The 14,966-nt window shown below is 38.6% G+C and overlaps 1 protein-coding gene across 1 annotated transcript in view; it reads left to right on the top strand.

Moving 5' to 3' along the window:
* Window positions 1–14,721, top strand: part of GckIII (Germinal centre kinase III) — a 126,254-nt gene extending 111,533 nt beyond the window's left edge. The window contains exons 2-10 of the mRNA XM_018538558.1: window positions 1,295–1,519; window positions 11,146–11,311; window positions 11,643–11,800; window positions 12,154–12,339; window positions 12,552–12,697; window positions 12,945–13,224; window positions 13,306–13,662; window positions 13,819–14,042; window positions 14,118–14,721. Coding sequence (XP_018394060.1) covers window positions 1,295–1,519; window positions 11,146–11,311; window positions 11,643–11,800; window positions 12,154–12,339; window positions 12,552–12,697; window positions 12,945–13,224; window positions 13,306–13,662; window positions 13,819–14,042; window positions 14,118–14,127 — 1,752 coding nt within the window. The 3' untranslated portion in view covers window positions 14,128–14,721. The remainder of the gene's footprint in view (window positions 1–1,294; window positions 1,520–11,145; window positions 11,312–11,642; window positions 11,801–12,153; window positions 12,340–12,551; window positions 12,698–12,944; window positions 13,225–13,305; window positions 13,663–13,818; window positions 14,043–14,117) is intronic.
* The last annotated feature ends 245 nt before the right edge of the window (window positions 14,722–14,966 follow it).

Raw genomic sequence — 14,966 nt, 5'->3', positions numbered from 1 at the left:
AATGAGAAAATATATAAGGTAGAGCGAGACTTTTTCGTTCACGGGACAATTTCAACCAGCGATAGTGTTTCTAAACAGATTCAACACTTGAAGGTCATATTTACGTTTTCAAGAAGCAAACGTGTTCGTGCGTAGTTGCACGTCGCTGCAAAGGAAAAGCAGTTTACTGCCATAGTCGAAGCTTCTGTGAAGTTAAAATTGTTGGAATAGCTCCGCTCTGCCTTATTTAGGCGTTTAAGAGAAAGAAAAGGAAGATGCTGAATGAAAAAATTGCAAACAACAGGTCTATTGTATTCTTTAAAATAAAATCATCACATCTCTAATCTTTTTGCCGGAAATATCTTTCCAAAAACCAAAGAAAAATCGACACGCGCTCTTAGGTCGTCAAAATTTTCAGCTAGAGATTTTTCCTTATGTTGAAAAACCGGAGAATTAACAAGTATTTTGTTGTAAATCGTCAGTACGATTCATCACAATTCCTATTTAAAAAATTAGTAATAAGATAAATTTAGGAATTTTTTTTCGTCACCATAAAGCCCATTTCCGTCGTTTTTTTCGATTAAAGATTCGCTATTCAACACGTCGAATACATATATTTCCAGATAACAGCAGGCGGAAAAGTGTCGCGGAACTTTTTTGTTGTCCAGACGCGAAAAGTGCGAAACAGCAGCGGCGATGGCGGTAATTTATTAACGTCTCGGTGGAGAGTAACGTTGCTTCTTAGCGCAAATAGCTTCCTAGCACGAAGAAGAAACATGTGCATGGCGCTCGTGCGCAAGTCTAAATAGCGGATTACAGGAAAGGACGTTTCATTTGTCAAACTGCTCGTGCTGTGAGATATCCTGTTACCATAATTTGCTGTAAGCGCGACTGGGAACCCCGAGATCCATGATGCTCATATTCGTATTTCATGATTTGCGAGATATCACGTCGCAAGAGATTATTAAAGAGACGTGAGTTATTTAGATTTTACGTAAAGAAAGTGAAGTCAACGATTCATACGTTAATATCGTAAGACCGTTATGACATCATGTGTCATCTCGCAGAAAAGACCCAAGGAGAACTGCATTGCTGTGGAAACTGCATTTATTAATTCCTGAAGGCCACGCGCGCATTAACGAAGAAGAAAGTCTTGAGTGTCTGAGGAATCTCGAAATTTCTCAATATCCCGTTACATTATTGTTGCGCCACAGAAATGCGCGGAGCTTTTTACGGAAATGATACGCAAAGACGTAATGCGGAATGTCAAATGACCAAAGTAGTAATCGGAGACTATTGAATTTCTCTGTTGCAGAAGGTGGACCCCGAGCTGATATTTACCAAACAGGAACGAATTGGAAAGGGTAGCTTCGGTGAGGTTTTCAAGGGAATCGACAACAGGACCCAGCAGGTTGTGGCCATCAAGATTATCGATCTCGAAGAGGCGGAAGATGAAATCGAGGACATACAGCAGGAGATTATGGTCCTGTCGCAGTGTGACAGCCCATACGTCACCAAGTATTATGGGTCTTATCTCAAGGTAGGTACAAACAATATATTCTTCTTTGACTTTCAAAAAAAAAAATTTGATTATTATTAGGCTGGTCAAGTTTTATTTGCTCGAATAAAATACTAGCCAAGACACACCTCTTTTTATCACTGTTCTGTCCCAATGAATTGCAGCCGTATAATCGCATAGGTACAAAAATAAAAGCCTGCACGATCGAGGGCACTTGACTGTTACGCCCCATCATTTTTCATACGGCAAAGAATAGGAAGGGCTTGACGGTCGGTTAACTATTGCTTCCGGCTCGGCTGTGTCGCGTCGTCCGTTGCTTCCGCTTCCTGCGAGAGATTCAACGAGCACAATCGGGAATATCGCAAATCCGCGGCAATTCGTTCTATGACGTTGTGTAATAATAAAAGTGATTTTTATTTCACGATTATATAATGACGTGCTCTCATTTCAAATTATTTATTTATTAATTTTTGATGAAATAATAATTAGAATTAATAAAATTAATATTAAATATTTCTGTAGAAAGTGTGTATACATATATTTTTTAATGAAACACTCATTATGGTATAATAGAAAACATCCACATATTTATTTATTTATTTTCACAACAAAGTAATAAAAAGTTGATACAATTATTAAGAATCGTTTAAAAAAATATATATTCTTTTAAAGGCTTTTATTTATAATTATTTAAAAGGACGTCTGTGTATACTCTTCAAACGAATACGATTTTATACCGTAGTTCTATCGCCAGGAAAATCATGTCGATCAACGGGATCGAGATCCGAGCGCTTCGTTAAAAGGTCGCGGGCGGTCGTTTGCATAAGTCTTGTGTTCCGCTGGCTTAAACCTGGTGAACCACGACGGTTTTATGTTTTACGTGATCGTCGACACGCTTTCAATGCTGGTTGAGGAGAGACGCATTTTCTCGCTCATATCGTTTTGTTGCATTACTGGCAAGCTATTTACGATGCCATAAAGAGGAGAAAAGACAAGAAAAACATGCATTAAATGAATGCGTTCCAATCTGCAGAAAATTATAATCTTTGAAAGTGAATCAGTATGTTATAGCTGAAAGTTATACGTGAAGTCACTGATTCACTTTTAGAGAGTATATATATTATTATGTCTCGCAAAAAAATATTTTTATATATTCTTTAAATTAATAATTTCATTCTTAGAGCTTGAGCATTACTTGTAAAAAAAATTCGATTTTTTTTAAACTACCTACTTACAAGAATTATATATTTTGAGAATTTCGCCAAATATTCATTCTAAAATTCGATACTGACTAGTCGGGATTGATTACATTGCACAAGTACGATGTATATAATATTATTATTTCTTATAAATATAACTCGAATCCTAAGTAATGAAACTCGAGTATTGGATTTTAAGTACACATTGAACTCGCTCTCATCCCTAGTAATAGCGGTGGTTCCTAATAACGGCAAGCAATTACTCGGCCTAGGATGTTGTAGTAGTAACGAATAAATCATAAACTTCGTGGCCCCTTTAATAGAGTGACAAAGTAAATCCACGCGATCGTTATTGAGGATTGTTGAAGGATCGTTAATTGCAACAAAAGGAGAAGGATTGCACGCCGTTCCCTCGCGAAACTGCAGGACGAGAAAATGGATTACTCCTACGCGCCCTCCTATTGACCCTCCTTCGTTTTCGTGGCTAAAGGCTGTGGAAGCTCAATGTGATTATTTATGAAATGAAGCGACGCTCGATATCACGCCCGGCTGAGAGAAGTTTCCTTAATGACCGCCGCGAAACGGTCATTAACGATCGTTAGTTAGACGCTCCCGTGAGCATGAATATACCCCGAGTTGAAATACGTTCTCGCCAATTTACGCCGCGACGTTCGCGATTTGAAAACTGCGGGCGCGGGCGTTCCCGCTCACGCACGCTCGCATAAATAATTGTGCAAACATTAAGCGATCGTAATTATTAAGCTCGCGATTGATATTACGAAAGAACGCTGCGAACCGCAGCGGAGCGTTACAAATGGCATGACGAGCTGTCGACTTTATAGGAGGTGTACAAATGTATATAATTAGTGTAGCTATACGAGACTGTTGACCAATGAGGGGATCTTATTTATCACAAGGACGAGATAAATGATTTGATTTGTGCAAGGTAAAATCTATTTAAGCAGCGGAAATCCGCGACGGAGGAGGAATATGTCGCTCCGGTAAATGTCAAGAGCCACGCTGGCGATATTTCCGCGTCCGCACCTCTCACCGTCGAAATTTTTCCATTCCCTCGCGCACGATACGAAAGGAACAATGGCGCGTTTCCGCGATGACACATCGACGGTTATTACGGAGTCGAAAGAAGGCACGCGGGTGCCTACGCGCCCGTCTACGCGCCTGATGTCATCGTGTAACGGATGTACCTTGGCCACCTCGCTACCGCCTCGATCGCCGTAGCTTTCCTGCCTTCGGAAACTGTTATTAAGACAGGACCAAGTCGGTCAACAACGGTTATCAGGTGACGGCACTCCTCGATCCGATCCACAAGGCGTCGCGTCGGATGAAATTTTCCCGACGCACACATAGAACGGTATAAAATCGTATTCGTTTGGAGTGCACAGATGTTTCCTTTTGGAATATCCTTTAAAAAATATTATATGTTTTTGAAACATGTTATTTTGTAATATGTTTTAAAAATATTTCCAATAATTTTACCAATTTATGATTTTATTATAAAAATTAATAAATAAATAGCCGACGTTTCAACATACGCTTAAAAGATTAAAGTGCGCAGCTGTTTTTTCTAGGGAATTTTGAGCTTTAAAAAATATACATACATATATTTTTAAACATTTCTAATAATTCTATCAATTTATTATTATTTTATTGAAAAATCTATAATATATGTATGTACCTACATTTTTTCAAAAACAAATATTTAATAATTTACTAACTTTTATTATGTTTCCATGATGCCTCAAGAATAATCGCTAAAATAATCTTCGTCGATTGAAAGAGACTCATGTTGTTTGCTCACGTAGGATATAGACAATCACCAATAAGAGCTGCGGTGAATTCATATCTCGTGAGACGTTCGAGACTCAATCTCGTGGGAACTGTAATTTCAACTCGATTACGTTCATTTATTTATAAGATACCACAGAAAGAGTATCTGGATTATTCGCTTTTATGCAGATTGCGATATTTATTTAATTTCTGAAACAGCATGAAAATGCATAGATGACAGTACGTTGGGTAAGTTAGACGAACGAAACGACTCTCGCAAGACTTAGCGACACTCCTTCGGATTTCTCAATCCGGATGTATCGTTTATTACGAGGGCATCCCATCGTGATTCTTCTCTTGTTTCCTCTCACTGCTCGTCATAAGAGACGGCCAGAAATATCGCTTCATTATTGATCTTTTAAAAATAATGCTTCAAAGCCGTCAGATTAATAAAACGATCGTTGCACGTGTAGCTCATGTTACTTTATGTTTATCGTTCGCTACGCGCATGGCTCTTGATGTCTCAACAGCAATTTTCATTATTAAAATCGTTGCAAGCGAAGTATATAGGCTTATACGTTATGTAAAATTATGATATAATGCGTTTTAATAACGCAGAATCCCAGGGGCGTATTGCGATAATTAGCAGAAGCATTTTTGCGAAATGGAACTTTACTCGTGACGTGTAATATCTGGGCTCTTTGTATATATGAATAAAAATCGCGACGCTTCTTCTCCTTCATCCTATTATATTCACGGTTCATTGTGCTCCAAACAAAAGACAATACTCGCATTCTGCACCCGAATAGGAACGGTGCGGTCGAAATTTTACGAATGAACGAATATAATTGCACGGAACTTATCTTGGCGGAGTCGTCTTTCCTCTTAATGAAAACCCCGGTATCTTCGCCATTTCGTTCTTTTTTTTTTCTCGATTTTTCCGTACGCCTTTGAATCGAAGAATGAAATGGTCGTATTGTGCATCCATCATCCATGACTCGCGAACAAAGCATATCCGGTAGACGGAGCATGCACGTGCACCGAGATTTTCGATTTTAATTATTTACTTTTAATTTGTACGATCGCGGATGCTACAAAGTCCAAGGAATGTCAAGTAGGACATGTTGTCAGTTTTTCATAAAAATCGTAATTCTACCACTCCGGTTCTACTTTGCGGCCGAGATTTACGGTCAGTTGCTCGATCGACGCTGGAAAACACGTTCCCCGATAATAGCGGGTCGAATGAGGAGGGTGCTTTTAACTCTTTGTGACCTTATGTTGCGTTACACGTGACGTTGTGCTTTATCATGAAAGTTATATCGTCGTTGTCATCGTGCATGAGGGAAAGAACTTCGAGTGATCGAAGTCACGAAGATTACAAACGTGATATTAAAGTTTGTGAAAAGGGATTTGAGAGAAAAAGAAGGAAAGAGAGAAACAAAGGTAAATCGCTATGTATTGTACGCTCTGGGATGAATCCTTTCAAGTGCTAATAAACGTTACAGTCGTAATTGTAACAAGCAAAAATTGTTGAATTTCAATAGAGAAACTCAAGTGTATAAAAGAGATATATATTGGATACAAAAATATAAAGAGTGAAATAAAAATAGTAAAATAATATAAAGATAATAAATGAAAAAATTATAAACTAAGATTAAACAAAAATAAACAAAAATTAAGTAAGAATAATAAAATAAAATAGAAATGAAATATGAAGGTAAAAGAAAATGAGAGAGAGAGATAGAGAATAAATAACAGAATTTAAATTAGGGCTTAAACACGTATACTTTATATGAAATGTGCATCCTGTAAAATGTTAACATGACATGGCAAAATAGAGACAAAAACGCTTAGCGTATGGATGATTAATAGGGCGATTTCTCTTTGCACTTTTTGGAACACTGTGCCCTTTTATATCTCCGTTTCGCGAAATGGCAGGAGTGTCATTGGCATTGACGAACGACGCGACGGAATTAATCTTCGCTTTGAATTCGCGCCCTTTCGCGCCACGCTCCCGCGTGACTAAAACGCCGAATTAAATGTCGATAAATTGCAACTTGTTCGCGAGTAAATCGGCTTAACTGCATCTGTGCGATCAACAACTTTTTTCTCATGGACGAATCAGACTTTTAAATCTGTCGATTTGCAGGAATTTAAATTGTGTTCTTTTATTTTTAAATCATATCAAGTACGTTATTTTATTGTTAAACGTACAGTACAATTTTTATTTTTAAGCGTAGAATATCAGAAATTAGATTCGAAATGTTATATACGAAATAAAAATTTAATGTCATTTTAATTCTAAAAAAAGTCGCGATTCCTGATTGTTGTGCTTAAATTGCAGTTATTATTGCATCCGATTATGATGATGATTGTATTTCAATGGATTTTCTGCCCCCGAAGCACTGAAATTAAGCGTCTCTGTCGTCACTCGCCGAGAGTGAAAGCAGTCGATTATCGGACTCCGTCAATTAACCATAATTGCCACGAAGGAGGCAGGGGCAAGATGCGAGGGGATTGAAAAATAATAGTCGAGTACACGAGGGGCGAGTCTATTCTCGGCTCGTGTCGAACGAGAGATCCAAACCATTAGGAAATTGGCCGACTAATAATAGTTCTGTTGCAACGCGAGGACTCGTAACCCGTTACGTAAACTGATTCCTTAAAATTTGCCTTTTTTTAAATAAAATTTCGCATATATAAAAATATACAGGGTGTTTCTCGAATCGGTTGTAACAATTTTTTAAATACTTTCGATGGGTTGGCAACAAAATGTTTTTAACAAAAGTTTGATTTTTAACGAAAAATTAATTATGTAAGAAAAATTTCAAAATTGTTTATTTTTTAATAAAAAGTCAAAAATCAAAGTCTTTTTTTAAATAGAAGCTATATATTTTTCCTTTTATATTCTTGTAGCGCGTATAAAAAATTAATTAATCGATATACTAAATTTTGTACATAATTCACACACATATGTAATGTTTTATTTGATTCTATGATAATTCGGTTAGTACTTATAATCCACAAAACTGTCGTTAATAAAGTAATGAGACAATCGTAACGAACAAATGTACAGAATATAAGAACGTGCACTTATAGAAATAATAGCCATTAAAATCATAAAGAAGAATTAAAACATACATAAAAATGGCGATTGATTCGAAGAACATTCTATATATACGAGATATGTTTGTAAGATTATTTTTTAATTTCCCCCTTTTAAATCAGGGAAAGAATCAGAAGAGAAAGAATAAGAAATCATGCGATTAAATGAATTTCCAATCAATGACAACTCTTTGATCAATGATCTACCCAACCATCTGTTCTTGAGCGGAGCTCGTTAATTCACAGTTTGTCGATTAGAGATTGACCTACAATTTACTTTCTTATTATCCCCTATCCCTTCTGGATTAATTCACGCGATTATCTCGAAATCGATATTTCTGATAACATTCTTGGATCAAGTCGATAAATCGTCGCCTGTCATCCGTCTCATGCTTCTTCCTGTCGAAAGAAGACAGAGAGAACAGAGGGATGACACAGCAACCCCCTCTGTTCGTGTAGAAATCCACAAAGTGGCTAGTCGAAATCGAGTTGAACGAACCCTCTCTCTCTCTCGATGGCAACGACAACGACGGCCACCTACCTTGAGAAGATATCGATGGGAAAAAGCGAGGCGCTCTCCGAGCAAGCCTCCTGACCGTACGACGGTGATAAATGGTGCAATTTTATGGGCAGCCAATGCTCGCCATCCTGGCGAACGCCCTCAGTCCCGCACGATCGGTCCGCTTAAACTACGAAAATTATTTGCCATAAAACGACGCGCGTCAACCACACGAACGTCGAACGAAAGCCAAAGCCAAGACTTACGGAGAGCCTCTCGCGAAGAGATCCTGTAAAAGAAGATGGATATGGAGAATCTAATAGAGCATATGCTTTCACACGAGGCAATGTATCTTATATCGTTTATCCATTCTTCTTCTTCCACGAATTTCTTTATCTTGAAGCGTTTGATATTTCATATCTACTCCGTGACTTTGTGACTGCAATTGCATGATAAAATAATTTTGATTAAGAATTCACTTTTTATCGATATTATTATTGTATGTAGACATTATAATTTTAGTAATAAATATTATATTTTGTAGTCTTATTAAAAATATATAAATCTGGCACCGAAAATTATTATAAGTTATTAAATTACGCATTGCAACAATTTCCTTCATTCAATGCAACGATAAATTTTATATAGTATGTATTATATAGTATTATATATATAATTGTGTGTACTGCCGGAAATACTAGATATGCTCTTTTTAGGACTGTAAAAAACTTAAGCAGTAAGCGAATTGGCCAATTACAGTAGACACCGTAAGACAATAACATGAACAATAGCAAATCCATCACGTTGATTTCTTATTGCTTACGTCTTAATTACTGCTTAAGTTTTCTGTATGTCGTGATTCTTAACGAACTTGACATGGTCGATAATAATACTGTCTCAGTATAAGTATTGATAATATTATTAATAATGATCCAGATTTCTTGATTCTTGAACATCAGTATCGCTGTGATAGAAGATACTGATGCTCAAGAATGAAGAAATCCAGATCACCATCAGTATTCTACGTCAATCCATTAATATTAACCACTGCACGATCAATAATATTGTCAGTATTTATTGCCGCACTGATATAGTATTATTGAACGTAAAGTCCGTATAAAAGTTTTTACAACGGACGCAGTCATTCGTAAAGTCTTCCTAGAACATAAGCGACTCCACGCATGAAGGGGTGATGTTTCGTTTTTCACGACGCGTGCACTTTCGCTTGGCAACACCTGGCGGCGAGAAAAGTGGCGTATAATACATACGATGATGCGTAATTGCAAGGCCGCGACCGGCGGTGCGCCCCTCTGGGGGTCGGCCGAGTGACCCGGGGAGAAGGAAGGGGGAGGGATCAATTAATTATTTCTTTATAATCGCGATCGAGCGAAGGGCGTAAATCTTCCAATATCCTCACGCGGATCACTAGCTCAGGCCGCGCTGATTATTAACGCGCGATAACTCATCGGTTTTATCGTCCTTACGCGCCGCACCACCACTACAGTGCCTCCGCCGACCACCACAATTAACGCGCGTCGTATAATTTATCCGATAAGTCGCACAGTGATTGGTCATCGATGTCGGATATAATTACCGCTACGGAGAGGAGGATCCGGTCAGCGATGACGCGCGTTGCCTTGGAGCAATAAGCGCGGTGCGCTTGTGGAAAATTAATAGGCCAGTGCAGGAAACGGCGGACGCGTTTTTCCTTAACGGGCCCGCATTAGACGGTAATTTACGAGCTGTTCAAGGGGGGGACGATAAATCTTTATTACCGCGAACAACACCGCGAGATTAATCATATTGCCGTTCGTTGTTGAGGAGAGGTCATCTCACCCCCCCGTGGCGAGGATGTTGCTCGCTCCGTATCGCTGATCGTTACTTCACGGTCGATCTCTCTCGTGATCGGAGTGCGACTCGAACGATATAATAATACGCAGTCACGCAACGTGTCTTTCGAGTAAAGAAAAATACGACATGATATAAATAAGAATAAAATGAGTAGTATGATGCTCCGAGAAATAAATTATTTATCCAGTTTTAGAAGTAAAAATGTATTTTTTTTGGGGGGGGAAGGAAGTTGTCACGTACTTAAATTACTGAGAAGTTTACTAATTAAGTATTATAGTATTACGCTGTTAATTAGGTGTTAGTTACGTAAATATCTTAAGGGGGTGTTAACGGCGACTCGCATACAAATGATTTACAACATAGATATACGATTTACGAAATATCGACAGATCACTGTACAGTACAGTACATACTACTACGCGAATGTAATCCGATTTACGCTCACAATGCTCATGAGATTTTCCTTGTTAACATTTAATAAACAACAAGAATGAAATGGTTTTTGAGTGTTATAAGCGTGAATCGGACCGCTGCCTTCATCAAACCGCACGAACATATATGCACAAATTTTCAAGCACTTCAATCTTTCATATTACGATGTTTGGCCTAATTTTGAGAATTTAACATCGTTTGCTCATATTATCCGCGGCTTGGCTGCTCTCATTTTATACTGACAGACTGTAAAAGTTTTGAAGCAAATATTAACACACGTTGACAGCTTTATTGATAACAAAGATCTAAATTGCTTAAATTGTTTTCTTCTCGGCATAAACTTAACCTGAGTTTTACGTTTTGAAATTATGGAAAATCTCTATTTTAATTATGGAAAAGGGAATTATTAAATCTAATGAATTGCAATAAAAAAAATAGCGTGCTAGAAAATAATTTGTTAGTTAAATAAAACACGCAACTCCAAAATCCCTTTAAACACAACAAGAGATGCTATATCTATATAGATTACTGAAATCTCAGAAATATTGGCGTAGCTAATATCTTCCGGCACATTTTCCTTAATTACGTCTCAAGGTTCAGCCGCGATCGGGAATAGCGATTGTTCGGTGAAGCGATCTATTTTCGTTAATTGGCGGCCGCTCGAAATGCTGCCTGCTCCGGATCTTTATTGCCGGAATCGCCGGAGAGCTCGCCCGTTACACATCTTACGTTACACCGACGATCCTCAATCTCATATTCGTTCTGCTTGACAGGGTACGAAGCTATGGATCATCATGGAATATCTGGGTGGCGGCTCGGCCCTGGACTTGATGAAGGCCGGTAGCTTCGAAGAGATGCACATCGCCGTGATATTACGCGAGGTGCTCAAAGGGTTGGATTATCTGCACAGCGAGCGTAAGCTCCATCGCGATATTAAAGGTACATTCGCTTGGTAAGGCATGAAAGGTATTTATTGGTACCTTAATGCTCTTCATACACAGAAGTGTACTAAAGATAGGTCCTATTGAATCAATTTAACGAAACGTCAAATATGCTGAAATCCACGTGAATTAATTGCATGATTAACTGTGATGCAAAACTCTATTAAAAAATATTCAATTATCGTCAATTTACGTATAGAAATGGACACAGAATGAAATTTATTCGTTATTAATAGAATTCTTGATTAATTAATAACATACTGCTTTAATTATTTTTATATTAACTTGAAAAAGGAAGATTAATGGATGAATTTTTGTTGATTTTATAGCGGCGAATGTTTTACTGAGCGAAATGGGCGACGTCAAATTGGCCGACTTCGGTGTAGCCGGTCAGTTGACGAACACCACCAGTAAACGAAATACCTTCGTCGGCACGCCGTTCTGGATGGCACCCGAAGTCATCAAACAGTCCGCTTACGATTCCAAGGTAATTGCATTAATTAAATTTCGCTATATACTGTGGAATGCATCTGTCCGTTGCTGTAAATTTAGGTTTATTAAATTTATGTACATGCGTATCTTAAATACGAAAATATCTTTATTCTCTGAAATTATTTCTGAATATACATCATTGTCACATTTGTATATATAAATTAAAACCAATTATTTATTAATCTTCTTAAGTATAAAGCTAGTTATTTTCTTTTCTACTTCCTTTGCTTTTTCTCTCTTATTCGCTTCTTTGGAAATTGCTTTCAAAGTGGCACGGTCACATTTTCATTAGCATTTTATTAGCGTTTCATTTAGCAAGTGGTAACTTCGCGAACGCTTGTCCCGCAGGCTGACATTTGGTCTTTGGGCATCACGGCAATTGAGCTCGCGAAAGGAGAGCCACCGAACAGCGAGCTTCATCCCATGAGAGTCCTCTTTCTAATACCCAAGAACAATCCACCGCAGCTAACCGGGAATTACACAAAACAGTTTAAGGAATTTGTCGAAGCCTGCCTCAATAAGGATCCCGAAAACGTGAGTACTATTAAATTCATAATTATCTACATTTCGATTTTAATAGTCGATCGTGTTCCGCACTCCTAAAACATTTCTAATATTGTCGAATCGCTCGACGTTTTAATAATGCAAACAATAACACTAGAAAATTAGTTTAATAAATCAAAAATTTCGACATATGAGAAAGATAATCGATTTTTATTTTGATCATTGTGCTCATATCTGTGTAGAGGCCGACGGCGAAGGAACTGCTGAAGTTTCAGTTTATCAGGAAGGCGAAGAAGAACTCGTACCTGATTGACCTGATTGACAGGTACAAAAAGTGGAAGTCGCAGCGCAGCGAGGAATCGGAGACCGAGAGCGAGAATTCGGATTCGTGAGTATCTTGATTCGCGTTTCTGTCACGCTTCTTGCGAAAGTAAAAGCCGTTGCTTGTTAGTTTCGTACGTTACGTACGTTCAGGATCTTTTTTTTTTCTGTCATTAATTCTACAATAAATTTATATCTCGAACGTGCAAGAAGAAGAAAAACCAGTTCGAGGCCGTTTATCAATCGCGTGGTATAATAGGCCACCATCCGAGCACGGTACTAAATTGTAACACACTGCATTACACGGTGTTCAGGGAGGAATCCAAGCAAGACAGCGACATGGACGAGCCATGGATAATGACGGTGAAAGGCCCGCATGGGGTCAAAGGATCCGTGGTGCCTATGCTGCCACTAGACGAGCAGCCCGCATCTCTGACCCTAACACACACGAACCACAGGTCCTCCAATCACAATCAACCGAGTAAACCACACGCGAATGGTGCCTCGCGATCGCCGCCGAAGGATTCTACGCTTAATCATTACAGAAGTGAATCCAGGGATTCGTTGCGCGATGGTCAAGCGAAGCACGTGCCTGTAAGTTGCTATTCCAATTAATTGTGTAATATTTCGTATTCATATTTATACTTCTTTCTTACTTTCTTTTTCCTTTTGTAGCCCCGACCACATGAAGCCGCACCTCCACCACCAGTGGACACGAGAGAGAAACGAGAGGAGAGAGACTATCGTGACGTCAGCCGAGAGTCTACCCTCAGAGAGTCAAAAGAGAGCCGCGAGAGGGATAGAGAAGTTGTCAGAGAACGAGAACGGGACAGAGAAGGCAGAGATCGGGATAGAACCAGCAGGGACTTCAACTCTCGAGAAAAGAGGAGAAACAGTAGACCGGACGTGCCCATCACTTCGATGGCTGATCATAGACCTAGTGAGGATAAGCAAAGACCCAGAAGTTCACAGGAGCTCAAGCATCCGCGAAGCGTTGCTTTGTCCGGTGTCGTTTTTCCTCTCCTTTCCGAGGTAATAATACCCCTCTAAGCATATTTTTACTATTCTAAGTATTACAAGTAATACTTAGAATGATAAAAATATGAAGCATTGTAGCCAACAGTAGTTAGTAAAGTTAAAATTACCGAGAATTTATGGAAATAACTTGTGCTTTTAATAATATTACAGCTTCAACGAAAGCACCAATATTCGGTGAGAGACAATAATGGGGAAGGCGGTAGTGGTGGTAAGAATGGCGGTGCTGTAGAAGAACTGCGAAGCGCCTTCGAATCGGCGGAACGCACGTCGCCGGGAATGACGGAGTCCCTTATTCGCGAACTGATTAAATCCTTACTTCCCCCCAATCATTCTGAAGGACGCCTATCTATGCTGATGGAGAAGGTTATTTTAAGGTAATATTCTCTTGAAAAGATACGCATCTCGGCGGTACATTTAGAGAAAAGGAACAACATGCTTTTTTGTTTTAGGGATACGTAGGGACGCGAGAGGACAAAGGTCCGCAAGAGACTGTGGTCCCAGAATATCCTGACACTGTAAAAGCATACGTTATTTCTCTCGATTATCAATTTACTAATTAATACGAGCCGAGTATGTCGATGAGTGGCGATTCCGAACGTGAACATGAAGGTGCGAGAGAAATGTGTTCCGTGCCCCATCGTCCCATTCCCTCCCCGTTCTTCCCCTCTCTTGCTAATCTATAAAGGCCGTACTACAACGAAGTCTATCGAAGTTTTACGAAGTAGTCTACTGAACCGCCCCATTTTCATCTGCCTACCTCACCGTAGGATAATAATACGTAGATGGACGGCAGATACACGCAAAACGTGCCAGTATTCTTGCAGTTCCTACTCGTGTAATTGTCATCGATCCTTTTCTGAACTTCTCTGATGAGCTGTTCTACATTTACACGCTTCTCCATGTCGGTTCGTCGTCCGACAGTTCATTTCAATCATGAATCAATTTATCATTGTGTAATTTGTATATTCTTGACTTTTAAAAAAATTTTTTAATTTTTTAATATTCGCAGCTTTATCATTTTTGAAAGTATAAATCACATGAAGCCGCACATTACACCCAACGGACATGTGAAACTATGTTTTATGTTAAAAGAAAACTAAAGTAACATACTTAATGAAGAGTTATTTATTAAAAAGTATGTTTTTTAAAAATCTACTAGATGAACGAAAAGAACTGTCAGTCGATTTCTTTTTTACTACTTTAGACATTGAAACGTACTTCATTATTAATAGATTAATTTGAGAGAATGTCGAGAAGAGTATTCGATTTAATAGTTACGATTTAGAAGTTTTACCCTT

This window comes from Cyphomyrmex costatus, unplaced genomic scaffold (assembly GCF_001594065.2).
Source record: "Cyphomyrmex costatus isolate MS0001 unplaced genomic scaffold, Ccosl1.0 scaffold193, whole genome shotgun sequence".
Classification (NCBI taxonomy): domain Eukaryota; kingdom Metazoa; phylum Arthropoda; class Insecta; order Hymenoptera; family Formicidae; genus Cyphomyrmex; species Cyphomyrmex costatus.
This window is presented reverse-complemented; position numbering and strand designations above follow the sequence as displayed.